Genomic DNA, 24,243 nt, shown 5'->3' with positions numbered 1-24,243 from the left:
AAAACTTTTGTACAGAATTTCTTGAAGACTTCAGGCAAGTTTCCATGTTTAGTTAGCTTGAGAAGAATCTAGCTAAAGCACAGCTTAATGCGTTTTGTCGAGCTGGTGCGTCTTCTGTATCTATCTGTCTACTCTCATAATTTAACAATTTCGATTCGATTTCATTCTTTTATCAAAATTGTTACTATTTGATGATTTCAATACGTACCCTGAGTACAGGTGGTAACAGAGAAGAAACGAAAAAGTCGATTTATTACATGTAATATCCAAAAATTAAGTGTTCAAATTGAGAAAGAGAAATGGTCCAAATTATTCTCCTCTTTCTTTATTATGTCTATTCCCCTGTCTTATTTCTCATTCTCAACAATGGTCAGAAGGGCAAAACTAACTCTTTGTTTTAATTAAAGGATTATTGAGGGGAGTGGAAATTATGATTCCAAGGTGGTAACTTGAAAATGTCTGAAACTAGTGCTTCGTCAATTGTACGTAGTCCTTATTTAATTATTATTTTAACTAAATTTTAGTTATTTTAAATGGAATTATTGTCCACAAAATGGTTATTATTAATAAATGTTATAAATGGCCAAAATTATTACATATATTAAAAGCAATCAAAAACAGTAACTTTCTCAGTTGATTAAAAAACTGATGGAACTGCATAATCAGGCTCCATCTAGTGTCTTATAAAATACTTGTATGGGTAACCTTTTCTGGTTGAAGTTAACTTGAACCAGTAATAGGTAAATGATCATTTGTAATGTTATTGGGTTTGATATTAAATGAGTTAATGCGATCAAACAAATCTTGAATTTTTAACAAGAGAATGACTGATAGTAATAAAAAACGCACAAAATTATTAGGGAAATAATGATGATTAAATTATTTTTGGTTACATGGTTAACAAATCTTGAGATGAGACAAGAGCATGAAAACGAATAAGCTGAACTGTAAAGAAGTTAAATCTGGTAAATATGATACAATAGAGTAAAAACCGAATGTTAATCACACGAAAAAAACAATTAGACAATGAAACAGTTTCCCGTATCATGATACATGTATAAAAAAAATTTGATGAGATTCAGTATTTTTTTATTATTCAATTTCATCTTATTCCTCATTCATTTTTTTGCAAATTAATATACTTTCCATTAACCGAGTAACTTTCATAATCTGACAAAAGCATAATCAGCAACTATTGTATCCATAATAAGTGACGCTAAACAATAAAAATACATTGTAAATTGAATCCCATTGAATTGAGTCATGTTGCAAGCAATTATTGTCATTGACCAGAATCAACAGAATTATATTTACACCGTTCCAAAGGACTTCTCACCATTGTCTTTTTACGATGTTATCATGGCAATGAAAGACAACAAAAGCTGCAAGAGTTGGAGTAACTCAATAAACCTGAAAAGAAACGTACAGATTGGTTGGTTTCGACAGAAAATAATATTTTAACCGTTTAACAGTTAACCTGAAATCTGTGCTTATTGTAAGACAGCGAATGACGCGAACTGTGATCTATTTAGTCGTAAAATTATAAAAGGTACACGCAATTGACTCAAGGAACGTCATCGAAATAATCGAGTGAATGAATTTAATTCACGGAGCATTAATCGATTAATCTGACAAGCATAAACTAGACACTCGACCGAGGGTCGAAAAAATGAGGTTAAAACAACAATACAACGAGGTTGTTAACCTTGTAACCTCTTGTCGATTGAGGTCTTAACCCAGGTCATGACCTTAATAAGGTAAAGGCCAAAGGTTTTCCCACAATGGCAAAAGAATGAATCGCCTAAACGGTTTCCATTTACTATTGATGTCATTTGTTGACTTTCTTCACCCACCTTATGTTACATTTAAGAGGGTCAAAGGTAAAGTAAAAGTAAAGCTAGAATAGGGCGCAATCAAGGTCAACAGCTACCAATTTAGAGGCTAAAGGTACTAAAATGTGACATTGGTTGACCTTTTTTGGCCTTGAAGTGAGTAAAAGTGGTTAAAGGATAAGAAAAGTGCTTCAACTCTTTCTAACCCTTCAAGATGAACCCGAATTGAGTCGCCAAAGGGTTAACTGAGCAAAAAAGGGTTAAACAAAAAAATTCACAGAATCACTAAAAATAGCTCAATTGAAACAATAATTTACACTTTTCTATCAAATTAATTATTTTGTTAAGCAAAAAGTTGCACTTGCAATAAAATATCAGAACTTAAAAGGATTGGGCGTCAATATTTCAGGACGAAAAAAGTCGATTTTGATGAAAACTGGAAATCTGAGTTGTCTTTTTATTGAATTTGTATGAATTTGCATTTAGATAGACAGCAATTGATTCACTTTTCACTTTTTCATCTTTTACTTTTGCCATTTTCATGTCTAAATTTTTCAATATAAACATTCATGAAATAATCATAAATAGTGGAGTTTAGCTGAAAATTCAATCAAAAATTATGGACAATAATGATGAATGTGATTATTTTGTTTGTAGACAAATAACTAGGAAATGATATTCATGATTTGCCTTTCCAAATGCTTCCAGGTTACACCTTTTCAGGAACTAATTTTACTCTTTTTTTGTAACCTTATAACTTCAGGTTTAAGTCATGATGGAATTGGAAAACTGAAACATTTTCCTTTCAATTTTGGTCAGATTTGTATAAGTTTACTGTTGAATGGATAATGTTTTGTTTAGAGGTAAATCAACTGAAAAGAGTCAACATTTGTTTTAAATAAGCTGTTAATTAATTTCAATGATAATAACTTTTTTTTATTGATTTTTACGTTAATTATTTCCATGAATCAATGACAAGTTTTCAATTGATAAATATAGCTTTAAAATTGAAGGAAAGATTGAAAAAATTGTTCAATTGTTGAATCGAAATTCATTTTTTGTTCCCAAAATTTAGTAATTTAGTAAATTTCTGAACAAAATAATTGAAAGTTTTTTAGGATAAAAATTGCCAAAATGATCTTCAATTTTTTATGTCAATTTTATACCGTTGTGTTGAACAGCGTTTACAAATGTTGTATTTTTTATCGTTTCATGATGGACTCGGTTTTTTATTCCTGTCTGACATTTTCATGGTTGTTGAAGGATACTCTGTAAATATCGACAGGAAAATTTTTTCGCTACAACTTTAATCATGTACTCAATTTGTTATGATTAAGGATTCATTGTAAGTTAACATTAAAACAAAATTGATTTTCGGAGTTTCAAGCATTTAGTGTTGAGTCCTTCAGATACAGTTGTTTCATTTGTTTAGCTGCAGATTTTAATGAAGAGGTTTGAGGTTTTATTTGTAAATCTTGTTTGCTGATTGAAATGGTAATTATTTTTAGTTTGATTTTTTTGTCAATCTTTATTTAATATATTAATAAAATACATGAAAATGACATGGTTTATTTGTATATCATTTGATTTGGTGATAAGGCTGAAAAAATGGTAAGACAAAATGGAAATACAAATTATGAGAATTTTAAAAAGTCCAAATTATAAAATTTAACACTTTCAGTGCTTTCATTTGTTGGAATTGGTTAAGAAAGTAAATTAAGTGACCTGAAAATCTTTTGAAGAGCGTAAAGCTCATCAAATTACAATTATCTCCAATGTCAATGTCCAGTTGTATTATTGTTTCATTCAGTTATTTAGCTTCATGTAAACTGATCCATGAAAATGTATCATTATATTCAACAAACCATAACTCGCCAAGATCACATTTCATTACATTTACCATTTTAAAATATTGAGATTTTAACCAACTCGTGCATAATTTAATAGCAGCATTAGTTAACCAATAATGTTTACCAAGAGCTATTTATAATTAAAGTGAATTCCAATGTTTACGTCTAACCCAATTCAAGTATTGATACAACTGTTGATCTCAATTTGTTTCATATTGTGTCTACCATCTTTACTAAAGCTTCAATTTGACTGGTAGAAGTTCAATCTGAGAATTCTGACTTTCAAATTGAGCAAATGTAACTAAATTTATTAAAATAGCTTTTAATACCATCATTTGAAGAGTTAGGCCCTAAATATGGCGCGACTATGAATAGAGCTGAAAAAAGGCGCAAAATGGAGAGTAACCGTTGAGCTTTGTTTGTTATTAAGGTCTTAGACTAATTAATACTGTTTCTTGAATTGAAAAATGGTGATTATCATTAAAAATGTAAGTATTAAGGAAGATTATTAAAATGAAGAAGAGAGAGTTGTAATAATAATGTTTAATTTGCTGTCCCTTTTTGTCTTTTTTAGATACGCTTTGTTCCAGTGAAATGGTTAGTCTATCAATTGTGACAATCTGTTTTTAGGCTGATACTGGCTCAAGGATCAAAGTGACCATCGGATACTACCGAACCAGAACCGAGATGAGCTTGAGACCTACAGTCAGGGTAGGTAAATGGGAAAACCTAAAAAGGCCATTTTCATATAAAACCTAAGGTTCACTGATTACACCTCTCATTTAGACGCTTTATCCTTACAGTTTCACAGTTATAACCTTTTGATGTCTTCGAAGGCAAACATCGTCCATTTTTATACAGCTTAATCTCAAAATCTCAAAACCAATCCAGTGCTACATCGGACTAAACTGTGCTTTAATTTCAAATCGATTGTTCTTTACTTATAAAGTCCCATTTCCAAATAACGAGTGTTGAATATTTTGTTGTTAATTCATTTTAATTTATCTTTGTTCAATAGGATTGAAGTTGACCACTATCCACAATGAGGATTAAAAGAGTGTTTATTGTTTTCACCTTTATCGCCACCATAATAATCTTAATCTCTTCAGCTGAAGGATACCATCGACTATCTGGACTATCTGGACGTGAAACTCGGAAACTTATTAAGCTACTCTTAGGAGCCGCTTTACTTGCTCCACCAGGATTTGGAGTTGTACCCATTCCTATCCCAGTGCCTGTGCCATTTGCAGTTGAATCGGTTAAACCACCAATCATTCATCCTTTTCCTATTGGTCATGGAGGAGGATTTGGTGGAGGAATTGGCGGAGGAATTGGCGGAGGGATTGGTGGAGGGTTTGGTGGAGGATTCCATGGTTAACAGATGTTTTATTACCACTATTATGCTTGTTGTTTTGTTTCACCATTAACGATTTCAAGTCCATCGTCATTCCAATCATTCACTTTTTTATTGTTTACACGTTTTTTGTGGTGTTTACTACTTCTTGATTTTTATGGTCAATTTAATTGTAATCTTTCAATTGATTTCTAACATTGACTGAGAGATTCCTTTCTCAACTACAAATTGTAATTTATAATATTATGTATTTTTATATTTTATATGCGTTTCACGAAAACAATAATACACATATTTAAAAATTTACTATCACCAATTTATTTTTAGAGATTCCATTATTACCATGGCTTGCTATTAGGTTAATTTTAACTTAATGAATTGGAATTGCGATCTTTTAGAATATCAAGATTTCGCTTTCTAATTTCATCAAGAATCTGATTTGGCTTCTGATTCGAAACATTGACAAGAAATTCATGATTAGCTTGAGATAAAATTTTGACAAGAAAAAAGAGTTGATTGGTCAAAGTGTATTGCAAATAAGTTATATTTTTGAAAATGAAATATATTCATAATTTTTTTTGTAGTTCATTATAATGACTTTGAATATTTACCTTTTCAACTCTTTATTTTATCATTATAATTACTGATGATTTGGCAATTTAAGTAATTTAAATCACTTTAAAAACATAAACCTATAATTTTTTATTTTAAGTCATCCATTCACTTTCCAGAGGATTGTGAATTGATTGATTTTACAAATCTAACAATGAAAATGCTGACAATGGCTAGTGTAGCAATTCCTACTCCAGCTTTAACCAATGCAGGAGTTCCGGTCGTGAAGGCATTCTGCCACAGCCTGTAATAAAATGAATAAAAATATTGAGTTTAAATGGCTAAAATATTAAACGAAAAATGCTTACCTAAGATGCTGGGAAAGCCAGTTTCTATTGGGCCTCGTTAGCACAGGAGATAATTCGTTACTACATCCAGTTGGAGCATTGAGAAAAGGTCGGTGATATTCTTCATCAAGCTCGACTCGATCATTGTACCCAAATTTGCGTAAAACGGTCCAAGTTGTTTCATGACGTCCTCTTAGAATGAAAAGACGATGTAGGAATAAAAAACCACTCAATGTGATTCCACTGTCAAAAACACCATCAGGAACATTGCGTTTTACAATATTTTTGACTTCTTCTAAAGCTTGAGACTGGAGAGGACTATTGAAACACTGTTTCTGGAATCGATTTAGCTCGCTGTCATTGAGAACACCATCATTATCTTCATCACAAAGTTTGAAAATCCGAGTGAGAGCTTTTTTACATTTATCGGTGAGCTAGAAGGGAAAAGCACAAGGAGAAAAAAAATATTTATATTGTTATTTTGTTGACCATTTATCAATTATTTTGAACAGCTGAGCAAAGATAACAGAAAACATATTTACATCTCTATCATCAGATGAATAAAGTGGTGATGTTGGGTGAAGAACAGCCTTTTGAGCGTAATAGAAAAGTTCAGAAATATTTTTCAACGTTTTTGCTGAGCACTATTAATGGAAATAAATAAAAAAAGCGAAAAAAAAGTGTGAGACGCATCAATTAAAAGAGTTCAAGTGCAACTCGAGTGGTTAATTGAAATTGCAGACAAAAACGTATACAAACCTCAACGCAGGTCTCAATTTCACTAAATTGATTCATAATGGGTAAAATTAACTCTAAAGAACTATATTCAACTAAATCAACCTTGTTTCCAACCAAAACAATCGGAATAGTGTGGTCCTCTCCTAACTGATCTCGAATAAGTGGTAACCAATAGGATGAAATCTATTGAAATGATTAAAAGGATTGAAAAGGAAAATGAGATGAGGACATAACAAAACGATAAAAATGATAATACGAAGGTTGATGAGCCATCTTGATTAAACTAGTCTCTCATAGCTGATGACTGGTTGTATAATATTAAGTCAGAGAGTAACAAGGCAGGATTGATGGATGAAAAACCATAAGCCTGACAAAAGTCAAGTTTATTCAAGATACCAACCAAAAACTATGTGTACAGTACCTTTTCAATTGAGTCATCATCGTCAACTGCATAGACAATGCAGATAACATTAGATTTGCGAATCTCTTGGAAAAGATTTTCATCACTTTGCTCTTGTGCTGTGTCAGTTATAGAAGCATTTAAGATGAAGAATGAACGATGAAGGTGAGAAGGAAAAAAAGATTAATATTAATAAACACATTAATTTGAAATTTTGAGGTAGAGCGAGAACGATTTCACCGTTTGGTGAGCACCACATACCAGAAAAATCGACAATTTGAGTTGTAACCTTTTCTGGAGTAACATCAGGAGGAATTGTTATCTCCTCAGCTTTCGGCGGAACCTCTTCAGAAAACTCTTCACTAACCAGTGAAAAAATCAGAGAGGTTTTACCCACACCAGGATCACCAACAAGCAAGATCCTCACATCTTTCTTACCATTCAATCTTCCCATGAATGATTTGATTGAATGGAATAAATTAGAAGACGAAAAATTGAACGGTAAACCGATGGAAAATTAAAATTATAAAAATCACAATACAATTGATTAATAATATTATCTATAACCAAATAATGAGTGTTGAATTTTAATTTGGTTAGAGAAAAAAATTGTTGCCATTTCAATAACAACAGGACTATGAAACCGCAAGATGGCATCATAATCAATCTTATCGGCAAGTTAACGGTTAAGGAGGAGTTAACTCTAATTGTAACACTTATCTTTCCCATTCTTTCCAATCAAAGCTTAATCATATGTTGAAAAAATTGAAAATTTGCAAATTTAAACTTTGCCTCATTTATATTTTTAGCTAATTGTTTACAATAGCAAGTTAAATATTGATTAATCATGTTCAGTTTGAACCATCAGTCTAGTTTTTTTGAAATGGTTTTGAACACAATCTTTCCCTCGCAATGATCTTATGACTGGAATCAAATTATTATTTTCGTTATGTTGACATTAGTCTATTTCTGTAGATCTTCATCAAGTACATAATGGCTATTACCAATTTAACAGTTGTAAGTTGATCCACATTAATTGGTGATAATTCCTAACTATTTAAGCTACTGAGAGGAATGTGTTAATAGCTTTAACAACGGACTCATGGATTCAAAACTGGTGAAAAGACATGGCATTTATCTTGGCCACTAATTGATTGAATATCCTTGCGATATAATTGAAGACAACTCTAATGACATCGTCAATCATATCCTGTTACATATCTAATCATAAACTGGGAAAAACGAAAAAAATCGAAATATCCTTTACCTGATTGACATTGCTGGGCATCTATTGGTTGACAAGCTGTGTTATTGACACGATTGGAAATATAACTTATCCGGTTATATAGTCATGTTTGATCAGCAAAAAAATTCAAAATGGGTCATCAATTACAAAATCAATTACCAAGAACAATGGAATCAAAATCATGGGAACATTGCATTCAGTAAACAACATTTGACAATTTTGAATTGATCTAAAAATAACAACGTCACAACATTTAAATGAGCTTATATCCTGAATTTATATCTGGAACTTATTTGTATTGAAAAATTGGTGGTCAAATGTAAAAACCAAGGAGGTGATATTTTGATGTACTCACAATCATGAAAAACAACGATATGATTTAAAACAGGTGATTACAACACAATCTGAAAGAGTTTCTCACTGAAAAATCTGTTGAACTTATCATCTTTTTATTCATCACGATTGTTCACCAACTTTCTTAATTCAATTACCAATGTATTAACAATAATAAGCGCAACTTTAATTACTTATTCAGCGCTGTTTCATAATCAAACTGGCTTATGATTGGATATGCTTTCTAGCCATGCCCTGAAAAGATGACGTCTGAACGAGATTGAAGATGATTTCGAGACGGATCGACTTTATCCGATGGAGTCGAAGTAACATCAATGAGCACCAATGTTCTTAATTCGCCTGATTTATTGCAATTTCCGAGTTTCCACTCCTGTGAATGTCTTTACATAAAGAAATTGTTCAACTATCAAGTCTAGATCCGGAATCATTCTTCAAAAACTGGAAACTAAACAGCTATTAATAACTTGGAATCATGCAAGAGGAAAATGAAAGAATACAAAATCAAACGAAGCAACTTCAAATGATCGATCCATTTTTATTGAAACTCTTTAATATTCTCTTTTTATAATCTTGGAAATTTTGAAAAATTATGTCTGTTTAATTTAGTTTTATCATGAAACTGCAGCTGATGTTTATTTTGACATTCAATTGATTGGTAAATCAAGGTTAAACTGATTTACAAGACTCTTGTTTAAATTGAATTTTTCTTTGAATTGTTACTTACAGAGACTTTTCGATTGATTCATACTTGATTCTTTAAGATGAATTAAGATTCTCATGCAAGGATTGAAAATAAAATGAAAATGTTGAGATTTTGTTAAAATTATGATTTAGTAATTCCATGAACTAAAAACCAGAAATTTGGAAAATCGTTTATTAAAATATGAGATTGAAAATTGATCAAATAAATAGATGGACCAAGAATACTTCATTTGGTAAACAATGAAACGATTGCTAACAGGTGAGTACAGAAAAGGATAAATTATTCAAGAAAATCTGTTGAACTATTTTCTTGTTTATTTAGTTGATCACGATCTTTTGAATCAACTGATCCAGTAACAGCAATTAGCTAGTAACTGATTTTTTATTCATTATTTATATTCAATAAACATGACTCTAGATTAGATATGCTGACAATATTCATTTTTTCACTTTTATTCATCGAGATGACATTGAAATTGTGCAACGAAATAAATCCTTTCCTCGATTTTTCATTCAAAATGAAAATTGTTCAGAATTTATCGGCAAATTCCAATCAGTTTTTTCATGAATTTATTTACAAAGGTTTTGTTGAACAAACGTCTAGTTGTTAAAAGAGATTGATGATGACAATTTAATAACAACAAAATTAAAGAAAATTTTGGTATTTTGATCGCATCTTGTTCATTCAAACCAATCATTTTTTATCAGATCTGGTTTACTGGTCTAACTGTTTCAGTTTCATAAATATGTATTTAATTGCGATAAAATGTGTTACATTGTTTAGATTTATTAATTATCTGTTTCACATTGAGAAATGATGATTTTGTCACATCATTGAACTAAATCAATAAATTGTAACATTGACCAATTTTTGTCAATGTTGTGTACAAAAGGCAATTGAGATGAGAGGTTTGCTTAGTAGTGTTTATACCAGCTCAACTGATTTATCAATAATATTATTTTCAAGTTTTAAATCGTTATCTCTTTTATTATATTTCAGCTAATTAAAATTTAACAATGGTGAGTTTATATTTAGCTCTAGTTTGACCTGTTCTGACCTGTACCAAGTTGTATCTCAAGTGCGTTAAGCATCCGTAAAAACTTTGTTTGTTTTTGTTCTTCTTTGAGGTACATTAAAGGTCCATCACAATTAGATACCATATACTTGAAGTTGACCATAGATACAAGAGCTTTAAGGAATATCGAAAAAGATTGAAAACTGTTTCCCACTGATCAAACCAAATGGATGTTTCTTCAACAATGTTATTCAATAACAGCATTTTCTTCAAGTTTTTAATTCTATCAACTCTAGTCTGTTTATCTTTATGCGGCCTCAAAGAAACTGATTGCAATTGTAAGGTGAATTCTGGTGGAGATAATCTCAAAATCGTCAATGGAACCCAATATGTGACCAACAAATACCCTTGGTTAGTGTCTTTACAAGTTGAAAGGTCAAATGGAAAGTAAGTTGCTAAAAATTGTCCAAATAATTACATTGATTTACAATTTATTTGCCTTTCCTTGTTAGATACGTCCATACTTGTGGTGGATCATTGATTAATGAGCAATGGATTGTAACAGCCGCTCATTGTGGCTACATGAATCTAACCCGCTTGTCTGTATCAGTTGGTGCTCATAATATAACAAATTCTGGTAAACACTATAAAGTGGCTCAATTCATTAAACATCCTGGCTATACTACAACGCCTATTGTTCGTAATGACATAGCATTGATTCAATTAGCCGAACCAATCGACAGGTTCAACAAAGAAGCTAAACCAGCCTGTCTAACATCTCGTAACATTTATTTCACTTCAAATGAATTGTTTGTCGCTGGATGGGGAGTGACTGATGAGAAAGAACACAAATCAACTGAGGTTCCTTTGGAAGTACGGATGGACCATGTTAACTATCTGAGATGTTCACTTTCATGGATCGGTTTATTATCATACCAATCTCATATTTGTGCTCAAGCTTCTCAGTCAAGTCCATGTTTTGGTGACTCAGGAGGACCTTTAATGGTTGTTAATGGGCCAGGGACAATGTATCTAGTTGGTGTCGTGTCGTTTGGTAGCTCATGTGCAGGCTCTTCTCCAACCGTATTTACCAGAGTTACTTCTTATCTCGACTGGATTGATCAGACTACTAAGAGTTACTGCCGCATCGATAACCAAGATGTAAATTCACTGCCGAGATCTGAGATTGAAGCCTGAACCAGCCATAGATATTGTTTTTAATTTATCAACTGATTCTAATTTGAAAAATCTGAGCTATATTTTAATAGGTTAACCTTGCATGTTAAAAATATTTTTATAACCAGAAGATTATTCTTATTAGAATGCTTGATTTTATAAACAGATGTATCAGAGTTGGTTTTATTAGACGAAAAGAAATTACATACTTTTTGTCTTTTTATATAAAAAAAACATGTAATCACACCCAAATTTACAATAAATTATACGAAATATTCATCATTTTTTACAACATAATTGTGTTGGAAGAGAGTATGAATTTGAGAATGAAAATGAAACATGAATGGAACATTAAAATACTTCTCAGCACAATTACATTAGTGAACAACAATTACGAGCTACTCACTAATTATTTATGGGTTGTATGTATTAAAGTATAGACTTTGTTTAAAAAATAATCAACTGCTAATGTAAAAATTTGATTTGCAGATGAATCGCAAATATAATATACAAAAGAGTTGGTCTACTGTCATTAATAGCTAACACATTTATCACTGTTTTCAATAAAAAATTATAATACTTTAATCATATTCATGTTGTTGTAGCCCGAGCATTTTGACTATTGAGTCTATTGACTCGTTGAAATGGATTACCCAGATCAACTGAATCATTGTCTCGTAAATAGCTTTGGTTTTCAAAACCAACAACATCTTCTCCAGAAGTTATCCGAGTTTTGAAATAACGTCTATAACCATAAATCATGACTCCAACAACAATAGTAACCATGGAAAGAAACAGAACAGCAATTAGCAAAGGCAAGACAACAGCTGAAGTCGATGTATGATAATATTGTTCTGGATGTTGGAAGTAAAATTCATAATCTTCAGAAAGGCCATTTGTTTCACTTGGAAGTGGAACTGAACTTCCATTGGTACTTGTTATACAATGGACAATCAATTTGGCATCATAAAGTAAGCAAAATGATTCCTTTGATCGTGGATTGGGAACTCCTTCACAGAAATGTAAGCAATTTTGATGGACTCCGAGTTGTTGGCAACATTGGGTATGGTCATAACCATCTATGAAAGGATAGAAATAAATGAAAAGATGTTTATTAGATAAGCGTCATTAAAGTGATTGAAGTTGATTCGCAAAATAAAATGCTATTAAAAATCTTATTAGTGGACAAATCAAATCATATCAGATTAACCTTAATAAAAAGTGATGATCAACATGACATTAGGTTGACCCACACCCTCATTGAAACACTCTAACCATAACCACCTTCACTTTAACATTAAAATTTTAGCTATTATTAGCTAGATGCTATTTTTTAATTGTAGCTTTCCTTCAATCATTGATTCAAACCATGACATTGATGAATCGAGGTGAGTTAACCTATTTTTAGTGATCAAAATAATTTTTGTCGTCAACTTTATTATCTTGACTCAAACTTAATGGACTTGATTTGATGGTGTTTTACATTTCTAACATGATACTAAAAGGCTGTTACAAGATTGAATAATCAATTGAAAACAAATAATTAAAATTCAATCATGTAACATAAAAAATGTAGTCTCGATTAAGATGCAAGTAGATTGATGGAAAGTCTTAAAAATAATCAAGAATGGATATCGAAAGTCATGACTGATTGTCTCGATAAAATGAAGTTGAATAGCACCGACAGTTATATTAATTCATACTTTTTGGCTATTTTTTATAATTTGGGTGCATTGATTATCAGACAAATAATTTGTATTAGATTTATTCAAAAAACGCTAACTAGTTTTTGAATGTGTATTTTTGATCCACTGATACTCACCTCTAGCACACAAAATTAACAGTCCAAGTGAATTAAGACATTGATGTTTATGGAAAGCATAGTAAATATCAATTCCTCTTGAAGTACAAGCTCCTAGACATTCATCAGGCACGCCACTACGCGCACAACAAGCTGCTGCATCGCTTCGTTCAACCTTTTCCATGACGACTTGCATTTCAACTGAATCAGAAGCCACACCAAGTTCATTGGTAGCTTTACAGATGTATCTACCAGTGTCCATTTGAGCGACTTTACGCAGTATCAATATTGAATAAAAGCTTCCAGCCAACTGTATAAGTTAATGAACAAAAAAAGTAAAAGGTTTTATGAGAAAATGTATTGTTTTAACATTTAGATGCTGAATTTACCATGACATCGTCCATCATTCTAATGGCAACTTCAGGGCCAGGATTAAGCATAATTTGATCATCGCCATCCTTATACCAGGTTACATTAGGTTTTGGATCGCCAGAAACACGACACGAAATCCTAACTTCGGCAAATTTCATTGAGCGAAGAAACTCTTCTTTGATGCTGGCAGTTGGTGTAGCTAAAATGAACGAAAAAGGTATTAAATGAAAGAATGAGCTTAATAGTCATAGAAAGATATGCTTATTTCACGCTGATAGCTTACATTTAATACGAACAAGAATTGATTTATGTGCGTCTGACGAGCCTACTACAGAAACACCATTGGCAGCATAACATCCAATTGATGTGATATTACGAGGCATACTTGGTATGGTATAATAAACCTTTTCCGCCATTGTTTTGTAGGCAACTTGACCATTCAAGAGAATAGAGATGACCGGAGGAGGTAAACCTCGTCCCACACAGAGTATTGTTACATTATCACCTTCAGTTATGGGTCCAGTGGGAAGTAAAACAGGTGGATCAACGGTAACAGGAAGAATAGGATCTGTAAAGACTAGAATAGTCTCTGAAAGATGACTTTTGTAGCCATTTTCAGTTGATGCTTGAACAGCAATGGCATATTTTGTATCAGGTAATAGACCAGCTAAATCAGCTGAATTAAAATTGACTTCAATTTTAGTCCACTCGGTATCGGTGACTGGTTTAAAGTTAACTACATAATTGACTGTTGCATCTGGTGAAATGTATAATGGTGGAAGCCAACGTAAGCTAATCATTTCATGAGTTTGATGGATAACTTCGAGTGCATGAGGAGGACCAATAGTTGCTGCCATTCGACCTTCACTGATTTCACTTTCTAATGATGTAGTAGTAACCAATAATATGAAAGAGGGTAATGAAGTTCCAAATGAGTTTATTGATTGCACATAAATGCTATAAGTCGTAGAGGCATTTAAATTTTCAAGAACCATCTCGGTCGAGCTCGTATTCACTTGGAAGGCATGTTTCAATGGGTGAAGTGGAACTCTGTCACTACTGACAGGACTATAACGAACGGTGAAATTAACTGAGTCCGGTCCTCTCGCTAAATCTTCATCAGAAGTTTTCCAACGGAGGTAAATTGAATCTTGTGTAGCTTTAAAGGCATGTAAATCCCAAGGTTGACCAGGTAATGTCTCGGCACCTTCCTTAACACATAATAATATATTTGGACCTTCAGGTCCACAGCGTGTTCCAACCTGGAAAGGAGTTCCATCAATGAGACCATTGCAAAGGCCATGACATTCAGGTGATACACCGCGTCTTTCACAACAAGGTTTATGGTCTCGACCACCAACTGTACATCGGACAATAATTGAAGCTGTTGCGGCATCCACACATAATGGCCCTAAGCCTAGAATCTCATTCACTTTTACTGAATAGGAACAAAGGGGCAAGCAAAGGGCACTAATATTGGCACGAGCACAACAAGCAGTTTCATTGTAGATCATTTTGGCTGAACCCATCGAAGCATCAATAAGTGCGCTTGAAGGTAATGGTTGAGTACGGAAATCGATTCGAACAGAGTCCTGAGATGCTCCGTATTTGTTGAGTGCTGTAACATATATTTCATACTGGACACCAGGTCTAAGATCATCAAGAAGGTAAGGTGGGTTGGTCACTGTTTCAGTTTTAAGCGGTTCAACTGATTCCATATCACGCCAATGAACAATATATCTAGTGACGGTTGAACCTCGTTTCATTGGTGGCTTCCAATCGATTAAAGCCCAGCGATGATGAACCGAAGAAACTACTAGATCCATGGGTGGACTGGGTAAGACTCCGAAACGTTCAACATAACAATTTAAAAAGGCAGGGAAATGGTGGAAACAGACGGTGTGTCGAAGGCTAATAACAGAAGATGATTTACACAAAGATTGACAAAAGGTTGAAACTCCACGAAGTCGACAACATTCGGATTGATCACCTGATGAAAGTGACATGCATTTAAACGTTACATTGGCGAAATGAGAGCAGCTCATTATTCGTGAAACATTATATTCTTGAGTAGGATCACAAAGAGCATCAATACACGCTTCACTCTTCATTCCATTATCCTTACAGCACTTTCTCAAGTCGGGTAATTTAACTGATTTTCCCGAAGAGTTATCAGGTACTGATGAAGAGGACGTTAATTTTGACTTTATTATACTTTTTTCTGGAATAGGTTCTGGTGCAGTTAATGATTGTACCATTGGAGTTGGTTGACTGGATCCAAACTTATTATGAGCGGTTAATACTATTTGATACAAGGTAAACGGTTTCAGCTCCGTTAAAGTAAACGAATTTAAAGTAGCATCTACTTTAATTGATTTAACGTCCGTTAAATTTTTTACATTTGATGATAACTCTTCCCCTGAAATTGGTTTACCCAAAGAATTGAATGAAACACCTTTGGTGACATTTATTTGAATTGTATCTGACGGAGATCGCTCTGTTGATCCAGCTCTTTGAATAGGTAAATTCCACTTGACCCTGAGTGATGTTGATGATACAGGTTCAATGGTAACAGCAATAGGTTGTGGGGGAAGTGTTTCAATTCCTTGAGAGATGCACGACAAAATAGGCGCTGCATATTGAAGGCACACAATGTTGTCAACAACGCGAGTTAGATTATAATTTCCAGAGCAAGACGGGAGACAAACTTCAGGTACATTCTGTCTCATACAACATGGTAAATGATTACGTCCATCAGCTAAACATCTAACCATTGGTGTCATATATTGAATACATGTGACTGCTGCAGCTGGAGAAGGCGTTTGTCCCACAAGATTTTTAATGTTACAAAATGGTAAACAGATGTCAGCGACATTTTCTGATCTACAACAATCAGTGAAATTGTGCCCAGATAAGGTAACAAATGGTGATGCATGAGATAAAGGGTTACCCGCTTCAGGATAAGTGACGGTTAAGAAACGTGAAACAGAAATGGGTGGGTCAGAATTGACTTGACACAGGTATACCCCTGAATCAGAAGGAATGGCTTCACGAATTTTGAGTATCCAGGTTTGATGTCCTGTACGATGAAGAATGGAAAACCTTGGATCCTCTGTGATTCGTACTTTATCCGCAGTAATAGTACGAGCTGATTCAAGGTCGTCTATTCCATTAGCGTATTTCCAGACAACCGTGTGGTTAGCTGAATCTCGAATGGTACAATCAATGAAAGCATCATCACCAGGTAAAACTAGGATTGGTTCTTGTGGAGTTTCACTTAGATCTAGATCACCTGTAAATTGGAGACACAAAAAGATAGAGAAAAATATTAGTAAAATTCACTAAAAAATACAAAGTAAACATTGGCGTTTTTCAATTCAATTTGGTCCAAGTTGTAAACCAATACATAATAGAGAGGATAGTGAAAGGTGATTGAACTTGAAAAATGTCCGACTGTAATTGATACTTGACAAAAAGACCATAAAATATAACCAAAGAGTTCCAATAACGTTTTCAATATTTCAAACCCTTGTATGTTCAAATAGACAAAGGAAAAGTACAAACACTGAAAGACAACCATTAAAATGTTGACCATTTTCAAAGGTTACTAACAAGTTGAAAATGATAAAAGCTGATACAAAATAAATAAATGTATTAGCAAAAGGGTAAAGCTTTTGATAAACAAGTCTGATTTTACCATAAATATCTTCTGCATTTTACAATAACATGGCTGATATTGTGATATCGTCTGCTTTTAGACAAAACAAACTGAAAACTTTGAAAATAAACTCGTCTATCAGTTTTTTGCGTATTTATTGAAACAATGCATTTGAAACACAGTTTATAGTTTACCGAGAATCTTTTTTAATCTTTCCCTGATTTCCATGATGTTTATCCAGTTTTTTAAGCCATGAATTTGAAAAGCAAAAACGAAATTGAACCGAAAATCTTGAAATCAGCATTCCACAATTTCTTCCCAAGCGAACAATTAATTTGTAAAAAAAGAAATAATTTAATTGTTTTAAACTTATACCCAGCTTTCCCATCTTCACTTCGTTAACAAAATGATTCAATAATGATACTTAATTGTTAAACCAAACCGCATATTAAGAAATAAAAACAAAACAAAAAAGTTTACATTCTCGTTGCATTTTGATTGTTTCAACAATCATCAAATCATCACTCGTTATAATCTCAGGTTCGTTTTAACCCTTCATTAACTAGACAGATCAACAATGTTTCAAGCTTAATTATTAGCAGAAAGGGTTAAGATACGAAGATTCAGACTAAACCAAAAAATGTCTCGACATTAAAAAAATGAAAATTAAGATTCACTGATCTAATAGCAAGCAGAATTTTTCCCCAAATTTTCAATCTTTTTGATAATTTCAAAGTTCCTCTCGGATTTCAGCTTCATCAACTACACTCACCTACCAGAAACTGCACCAAGCTGGAAATAGCTTATTTATACTATTCGTCGAGCAGCATAATTCAGAATTTTCAATCTTCCTTAATAGACTAAATTTAACCAAAAATTTTGCTTTAATCTGATTTTATGAGTTTTTGGGTTGATATTTCACGAAAGAAAATTTAATTAACCCTATTGATAATTAAAGAAATCGAATCAAAATTCGACAAAATTCAAAAGTAGGTAAAACTCCTCCTTAATAGGGGCCATTGAAAAATTTATGTGCAGTTTCTGGTAGGTGCACTTTTTGGTAGGTGAGTGTATTAATGCTTTAAAGATATAAATATATCGTAGTCTTAAATTGATACAAATTGGCCTTTTCAAAATGGACCAAAATGGATGCACTTTTTTGTTTTTTCATCCAATTTGAGTCAAACTAGACCAGTAAAAATAATTTTCGCTAATATCCGACAATTAGAACTGATCACACTTTATCGTGCTTCGAGATAGGTTAAAGGTGCTAAATTACACTGTTATTTTGATAGAGAAAAGGCGAATTTCGCTTTGCTTTCTTATCATCAACTGTCATTTTCATTCTCTTTTCATGATGAAACTCTGAACGATTTTTCTTTCTCTTTTTTCTCAGGCAACACACGCTATCAAATGGTACCAATTTTAGCTTTCAACTTATGATGAGTGAAAAGTTGAAGTCAACTTTTACTTGTAAAGCCATAATGATATCAACGTTAAGATGATAACTTGTTGTGCTCAGTTGTACAGTTAAAAAAGGCCAATCCTGAAGTAAACAAGTTCAATCGGATATATTTAGCATTTTGTAGAAGCTAAAATCTCCCGTTCATCATCTTCATCTTGCAATATAATAAACAGCAGCAACAAGCTCAACATGAACAGGTAACACTATTTAGATATGTAATGCTTGTATTTATAAATAACATGAATCTACTGGTTTAGTGTATTTCATTTAGTTTTTTTGTCATTAGCTAACTTTCAACTTGATTAACAACAATGAATATTGATTGTTTCAAGATTATCACAATTGCAAGCTCGTATTCACATCACACCTTTAATTTCAAACACTAATCATACTTTTAAAACAATAAAGGAAAAAACTCAGATTCTCAAGATATTCTAGATACTTTCGGTTGATCAAACATTTGCTGGAAAACAGAAGTAAAATCGTTCAATCTTGACAAATGAATCCGAAAAAATGAAAACAAATGAGTCAAAGTCAACACAATTTGTTAACCAAATGGTAAAATCAGGCTTTGAATTATCATTTAAATCTCTGTCTTTACTGGTTCAGTCTAACATTAACAGACAACCAAACCCAAAATAAATATATCATCAAAGAAGCAAAAATATTCAAAATTTTCAATTGACTTGATTACAGTTTCAATGTAATAATATATCGGCAATTGGTTGACCATTTTAGCAATAAAAACAGCAACAATAAGCTGTAAACAAGATGAAAAAAGATGATCAACAAACTCTCTATTTCATCTTTGATGGACTAAAAATAAATGGTTATGATACTTATCAAGGTAACTGTTTCATCTTCATCTTCCCTCCTTATCACCACCTCCTTTAACCACCCTCTTTACCTACTTAATTTTACATCTTTCCCCTCTAATCATCCTCTTTGACGTACAACCTCCTCAATGCCATTCACAAGTGAACCGCTAACAGTTACCTAAACCTTATATTTATATACACGTTTATATTTATATTTGTATTAGGGCATCCTTTTAAACGTAACATCGTTCGACCTAATCGAACCTTTGGCCTCTTTTTCCTTCTCATCTTCTCACTCTCTCCAGGCTAAATTAAAGGTTCAAAAAGAGAAAGTAAAATGAATTATTACAATTTTATATTTAGCAATATGAAGATGATGATGATAAGAACGAGCAGGCTGTCCAGTTTCATTAAAAGCCAACCTAAGGCGATTTGTGTTATTAGTCTTGTTAGTTAAGTCGATGGTGTTAACTTTCATTTGTGTCTGTTTACCAATCAAATTTACAATATTAGACGAAATTAGATTTAGATGAAACAAGATGAGAAAATGTTGACCTACAACTCAATTCTAGTGGCCATTTTCAATGAGCTTAACAAAAATTAGTCAAGTCTATTGTACAAAAATACCAATAAAATTGGGCTACCTTTAAGTTCATGATGTTCAGCTTATTGTTGATTGATAGCTTCCTAATTGATTCCGATGGCGAAACAAATTTCTCATGAAAATTTGTCTGTTTAATTTAACGTTGAATAGTCGCTTTTTTTGTTGTCAATTCAATTGATCATTCTATTGTCAATTCAACTCTTCTCTATTGATTCTACTTGCATATTCATTGTAACGCTTCAATAGATTCAATTAGTTTATTTAAGGGTTTATAATTGGAGTTGCTCATTTTTTTCCAGCTAATCTTTCTAGGCTAATTGATCTAAATTTAAATTGAGTGCAGCTAATTGATTTTTTAAAAAGTTTAAACACAAACATGCAAGAAAAAATATTGAAGCAAAAAAAGAATGGATTCAAAAAGAAAAAAAACAATCTCAGTAAATGAAGAGTCTTTCTGTACCGGAATCTGGCTCTTTTTAGGTTGAATTACTGAAGACACTGATTGAACCAATGTTGGTCTTTGGAGATAGAAGATAGAATTGAGAATAAAAATTGAACTCAAAATGACCAAATTAAAGGTGAAATGGTTGACTTACCTATTTCACTGTCTTTACAGTGGACAACAGATGATGTCAAGATGATTGGTATTAAAATGGAATAGATAATCACTTTAGTATTCACTAATTTATTTTTAAAAAAACGATGTAAATCCAATTTGTTAGCACAATTGTGATTCTTTGAAAGGCAAAATCTTTCATTACTGGTTGAAGAATAATCTAACACTTTTGGTGATTCTTTACATTCAACTGCTTTAGAGCTGACCATCTTTCTTTCATTAGATGATCTGGAGATATTGGAATTGACTACTCTTGTTGATGAGAATATTATTGATTAACAGGAAAACAAATTAAAAAGAAACATTTAAAAACGAGAATTAAATTAGAGATGTTTTTACATCGAAACGTCAACTTCAACTAACTTTTCGGTAAAATCGTGACTTGGAGACTGTAAAATGTTACTAGATGGCGCTACTAATTGTTTGAAATGGCGCTCGTGTACAGTGGCACCATCTATCTAATTTGGTCCAATCTATTCAACCTAAATTTTTTTACCGGGTTTTAACAATGTTTTTTTTGTGCGCCTTGATTGTCGACATTTAAAGTTAATTATTTCTCATCAAATTGTTAAATATTTTGGTGGATTTTTTATTTCGTTTTAAAAGTTTAGTTATAATCCTAAATATGACATGATGGAAGTCGATGAACAACCAAATGATGAACCATGTGAGACTCCAATAGGAGAAAAGGTTGATACCAAGGATGTAAATAATCATCAAGATACTGCATCGTCTGAATTACCCAATAATTTAGATACTTCAACCTGTAAATCTTTTCCAGGGCTTGCTTCAACTTCAGCATCTTTGGTTCGTGGTATATATTTATATCCTGACTCTTGTGATTTAGAAACTCTCTATATTGTTTTAATTCAAGATGAATGTGTATCCATTTGGTGGAGAGAATCAGATTCTACGACTGAATGGAACCTTGTTAGTCATACAATTGACGAGGAACCAACAAACTTGAATTGTTCCGTTATCGAGTCAAAACAATTTATTTGGATTGGATTGATTTATGATGGATTGAAATACCTCACCCTTACACATTTAAGATTCGATAAAATAGCTAAAAATGTGAAACTTTACCTCAGAGAATTTTTCGCTTCTACTTTCATCTCTGCGGAAATGATCAATAAGTGCCAATTGAGACGAGCAACCATTAATATAGCCTGTCTACCAAATGAAAAAAGTGTCCTCAGCATACCTGGTCCATCAAATACAATTAAAATATTTTTATATGATCTACCAACATCAAGTAAAACCTACTTGACATCAATAAATGCAAGAAATGTTACAACAAGCTGTATATTACCTGTAGATGATTGGGATATCGCTTTTATTGCACACTTTGATAATAGAATTCAAATATGGTTTGTATCTAATTTTCCTTATTCTAATGAAATCCATGTATTCTAATTGTTTTTTTCATACCTATTCAGGAATACGAATGATAAATCATTGATCAACTCTATTCATGCAGAAAGATCCATCTTCGAGAATAAAATTTGCTTTGATGTGATGCACGATAAAGTAAGTTAATAATTTCAATTCTTTTTTCTTCATATAGATAAATATATCAGCTCGGTTTTAATTTACTTCTTTATCCTTTATTTTTCTCAGGGATTAGTTTATCTATTCATCGGAGATCCGCGATCTAGTGCAATAGATGTGATAGCCCTTAATCCAAAAACTGGTAGATATGCATCATTGATGAGCTGCAACATTTTTGAAACCGATGTAACCAATCCACTGAGCTTTAACAAGATAAAAAGAAGTGGAAATCAATTACTTCTTGTTAAAGATGATGGCGTAGTTCTTTACGATCTAGCCAACAGCAAGTCCGTTCTTAACTGTGGTCAAACCTCAATAAAGGATGCTTCCATTGGATTTGTTAAAGATAAAGCTGTGATATTCGCTGCCACCACCTATGGCAAAATAATAAACTTACTCAACTCCTAGTTTTTTAATTTTCATTCAACCTTTCACCCTTGTTCAGTTTTCCTGTCTTATCGTTGCTGTCTATCCAGCCATATCTTGCTTTGGATAAATAACACAAAAAATCTTTTCCATATCTTTCCAATTTTACATCTTTTTAAGCGAACATCATTTTTACCCCTCATCATCTTGACTATATTTGCACAGCTCTCTCTTTTCTCACCTTGATTATTCCATACCATTCACATTTACTCACCTTTTTCATTCTCTAGAACAAACAATAAATCTTCTGGTTAAAGAAGATCAATATCATGTTTTACTGAAAACCTTGACTATTTTCATCCAAATTATCCCTTGAAAACCATGTCTAGTTAGACAGAGCTTATGTTTGAATTAAAGTACATACCACTTGATTGATGCACAAATCTTTGTCAGAATGTATTTATTGTCAGTATTCCCTACATTTGTACAAAATAAAAGATTGTAACAAAAGTTGCGATGAAAATTGAAAAAATGAACTGATTTACTGAAAAAAAGTTTCTTAAGGAATATCATTTCACTCAGAAATACAATCTAACCTCACAAGCTGTATAGCTCCAAGAGTAGCTTATTTACACTGCTTGTCAGACAGCGTAATTTCATGATTCTCAGTCTTGTTTAACAGACCAAGTTCAGGGTAAAAAATTAATAGACAACTGATCTCGTTAGTCTCTTGATATCTGAAAAATAAAATAAAATTATTTGATTTAAAAATGAAAAATTGACTCTTTTAGGGACCGTTGAAGAAATGAGCTTGAGCAAGCTGACTTTAAGGTTTGAAACATTTGAAAACTCGCAACAATTACAATGAGTTTTATTCACTGAATTAACCAATAATTAAATTGTAACAATTAAATCGCAAGAACCGTTAGATGGTGCTGATCTCAAGTAAAAATGGAGGCTGCTCAATCGTTCGAACATAAAGTTTCTCCCTTTCTTTTTGATAAATTGTCTTCAAGTTTACTATTTTTTTGATGATAAATGTTGGAAGCCTTAAGATCTCCTTTTTTTTAACCGTAAGCTCTTGTTTAACTATCTATTACCAGTGTGACTTAAATTGTAAGTGAAATTAAGAAACAATCAAATTGCCATCGAAAAAGATAATTGACATTTTCCAATTTTTGGATTGATGATTGGATAAAGATTGCCTTTGAAAGTGAAACAAGCCATCCAGTTATATACAGTTTTTATACACATAAAGACAACCAAAGGTGTATATATCTATGTATTTTATGGTGTAAACAGAAGATAACGTTTTTTTGACAACACCAACCATGGACCTTAAATGGGATAAAATGTCTCCTGCTGAGTTTGAAATGCTTCAAGATTACATTCAATGTAAGTAAAAGATCAATTTCAATCAATTAT

The 24,243-nt window shown here is 32.4% G+C and overlaps 6 protein-coding genes and 1 long non-coding RNA gene across 14 annotated transcripts in view; 5 read left to right on the top strand and 2 right to left on the bottom strand.

The window, feature by feature from the left end:
* The first annotated feature begins 4,256 nt into the window (after positions 1–4,256).
* Positions 4,257–5,199, top strand: LOC112539879 (uncharacterized). 3 transcript variants are annotated; one of them, XR_003083846.2, is made up of 2 exons: positions 4,257–4,393; positions 4,469–4,607. XR_003083846.2 is itself a non-coding variant. In XM_089267245.1 (2 exons), exon 2 carries the CDS (start codon positions 4,725–4,727, stop codon positions 5,058–5,060), a length of 336 nt encoding a protein of 111 aa, XP_089123371.1. In that variant the 5' UTR covers positions 4,257–4,393; positions 4,701–4,724; the 3' UTR covers positions 5,061–5,199. The 3 variants fall into 3 exon arrangements, 2 of the variants coding, with proteins under 2 accessions (XP_089123371.1, XP_089123372.1); XM_089267245.1 differs by lacking the exon at positions 4,469–4,607 and adding an exon at positions 4,701–5,199; XM_089267246.1 differs by lacking the exon at positions 4,469–4,607 and adding an exon at positions 4,701–5,199 and having other exon boundaries at positions 4,261–4,397.
* Positions 5,200–5,723: 524 nt separating this feature from the next.
* Positions 5,724–7,702, bottom strand: Miro (mitochondrial Rho GTPase). The gene is made up of 6 exons (XM_015939082.3): positions 7,335–7,702; positions 7,095–7,192; positions 6,695–6,856; positions 6,478–6,579; positions 5,957–6,369; positions 5,724–5,892 (listed from the first exon to the last, which is right to left on the bottom strand). Exons 1-6 carry the CDS (start codon positions 7,525–7,527, stop codon positions 5,757–5,759), a joined length of 1,104 nt encoding a protein of 367 aa, XP_015794568.1. The 5' UTR covers positions 7,528–7,702; the 3' UTR covers positions 5,724–5,756.
* A 181-nt stretch (positions 7,703–7,883) lies between these two features.
* On the top strand, positions 7,884–9,496 carry LOC112539880 (uncharacterized). The gene is made up of 2 exons (XR_003083848.2): positions 7,884–8,707; positions 8,855–9,496. It is a non-coding gene; the product is annotated as an uncharacterized LOC112539880 (long non-coding RNA).
* A 775-nt stretch (positions 9,497–10,271) lies between these two features.
* Positions 10,272–11,846, top strand: LOC107371103 (chymotrypsin-1-like). Of its 2 annotated transcripts, XM_089267244.1 has the most exons (3): positions 10,272–10,395; positions 10,515–10,838; positions 10,904–11,846. In XM_089267244.1, the coding sequence occupies exons 2-3, from the start codon at positions 10,618–10,620 to the stop codon at positions 11,586–11,588; spliced, it is 906 nt and encodes a 301-aa protein (XP_089123370.1). In that variant the 5' UTR covers positions 10,272–10,395; positions 10,515–10,617; the 3' UTR covers positions 11,589–11,846. The 2 variants fall into 2 exon arrangements, with proteins under 2 accessions (XP_089123370.1, XP_015794569.2); XM_015939083.3 differs by lacking the exon at positions 10,272–10,395 and having other exon boundaries at positions 10,451–10,838.
* LOC107371098 (Ig-like and fibronectin type-III domain-containing protein 2) lies at positions 11,722–21,261 on the bottom strand. Its single transcript, XM_015939076.3, has 5 exons — positions 20,882–21,261; positions 14,024–17,032; positions 13,758–13,939; positions 13,390–13,678; positions 11,722–12,646 (listed from the first exon to the last, which is right to left on the bottom strand). The coding sequence occupies exons 1-5, from the start codon at positions 21,108–21,110 to the stop codon at positions 12,159–12,161; spliced, it is 4,197 nt and encodes a 1,398-aa protein (XP_015794562.2). The 5' UTR covers positions 21,111–21,261; the 3' UTR covers positions 11,722–12,158.
* A 158-nt stretch (positions 21,262–21,419) lies between these two features.
* On the top strand, positions 21,420–23,261 carry LOC107371823 (uncharacterized). The gene is made up of 3 exons (XM_015939981.3): positions 21,420–22,271; positions 22,341–22,431; positions 22,522–23,261. The coding sequence occupies exons 1-3, from the start codon at positions 21,532–21,534 to the stop codon at positions 22,858–22,860; spliced, it is 1,170 nt and encodes a 389-aa protein (XP_015795467.1). The 5' UTR covers positions 21,420–21,531; the 3' UTR covers positions 22,861–23,261.
* Positions 23,262–23,738: 477 nt separating this feature from the next.
* Positions 23,739–24,243, top strand: part of Dgk (diacyl glycerol kinase 1) — a 48,653-nt gene continuing 48,148 nt past the window's right edge. For 2 of the 5 annotated variants that reach the window (XM_089267238.1, XM_015939232.3), the window contains exon 1: positions 23,739–24,213. In XM_089267238.1, the coding sequence (XP_089123364.1) occupies positions 24,150–24,213 (64 nt within the window). In that variant the 5' untranslated portion in view covers positions 23,739–24,149. The remainder of the gene's footprint in view (positions 24,214–24,243) is intronic. The other 3 variants (XM_089267241.1, XM_089267239.1, XM_089267240.1) reach the window with 3 other exon arrangements.

This window comes from Tetranychus urticae, chromosome 2, assembly GCF_039701765.1.
Source record: "Tetranychus urticae isolate SD_2017Ah chromosome 2, NJAU_TeUrti_SD_1.0, whole genome shotgun sequence".
NCBI lineage: Eukaryota > Metazoa > Arthropoda > Arachnida > Trombidiformes > Tetranychidae > Tetranychus > Tetranychus urticae.
Note: the sequence above shows the minus strand (reverse complement) of the source record. Positions and strands in the feature narration are given on the sequence as shown.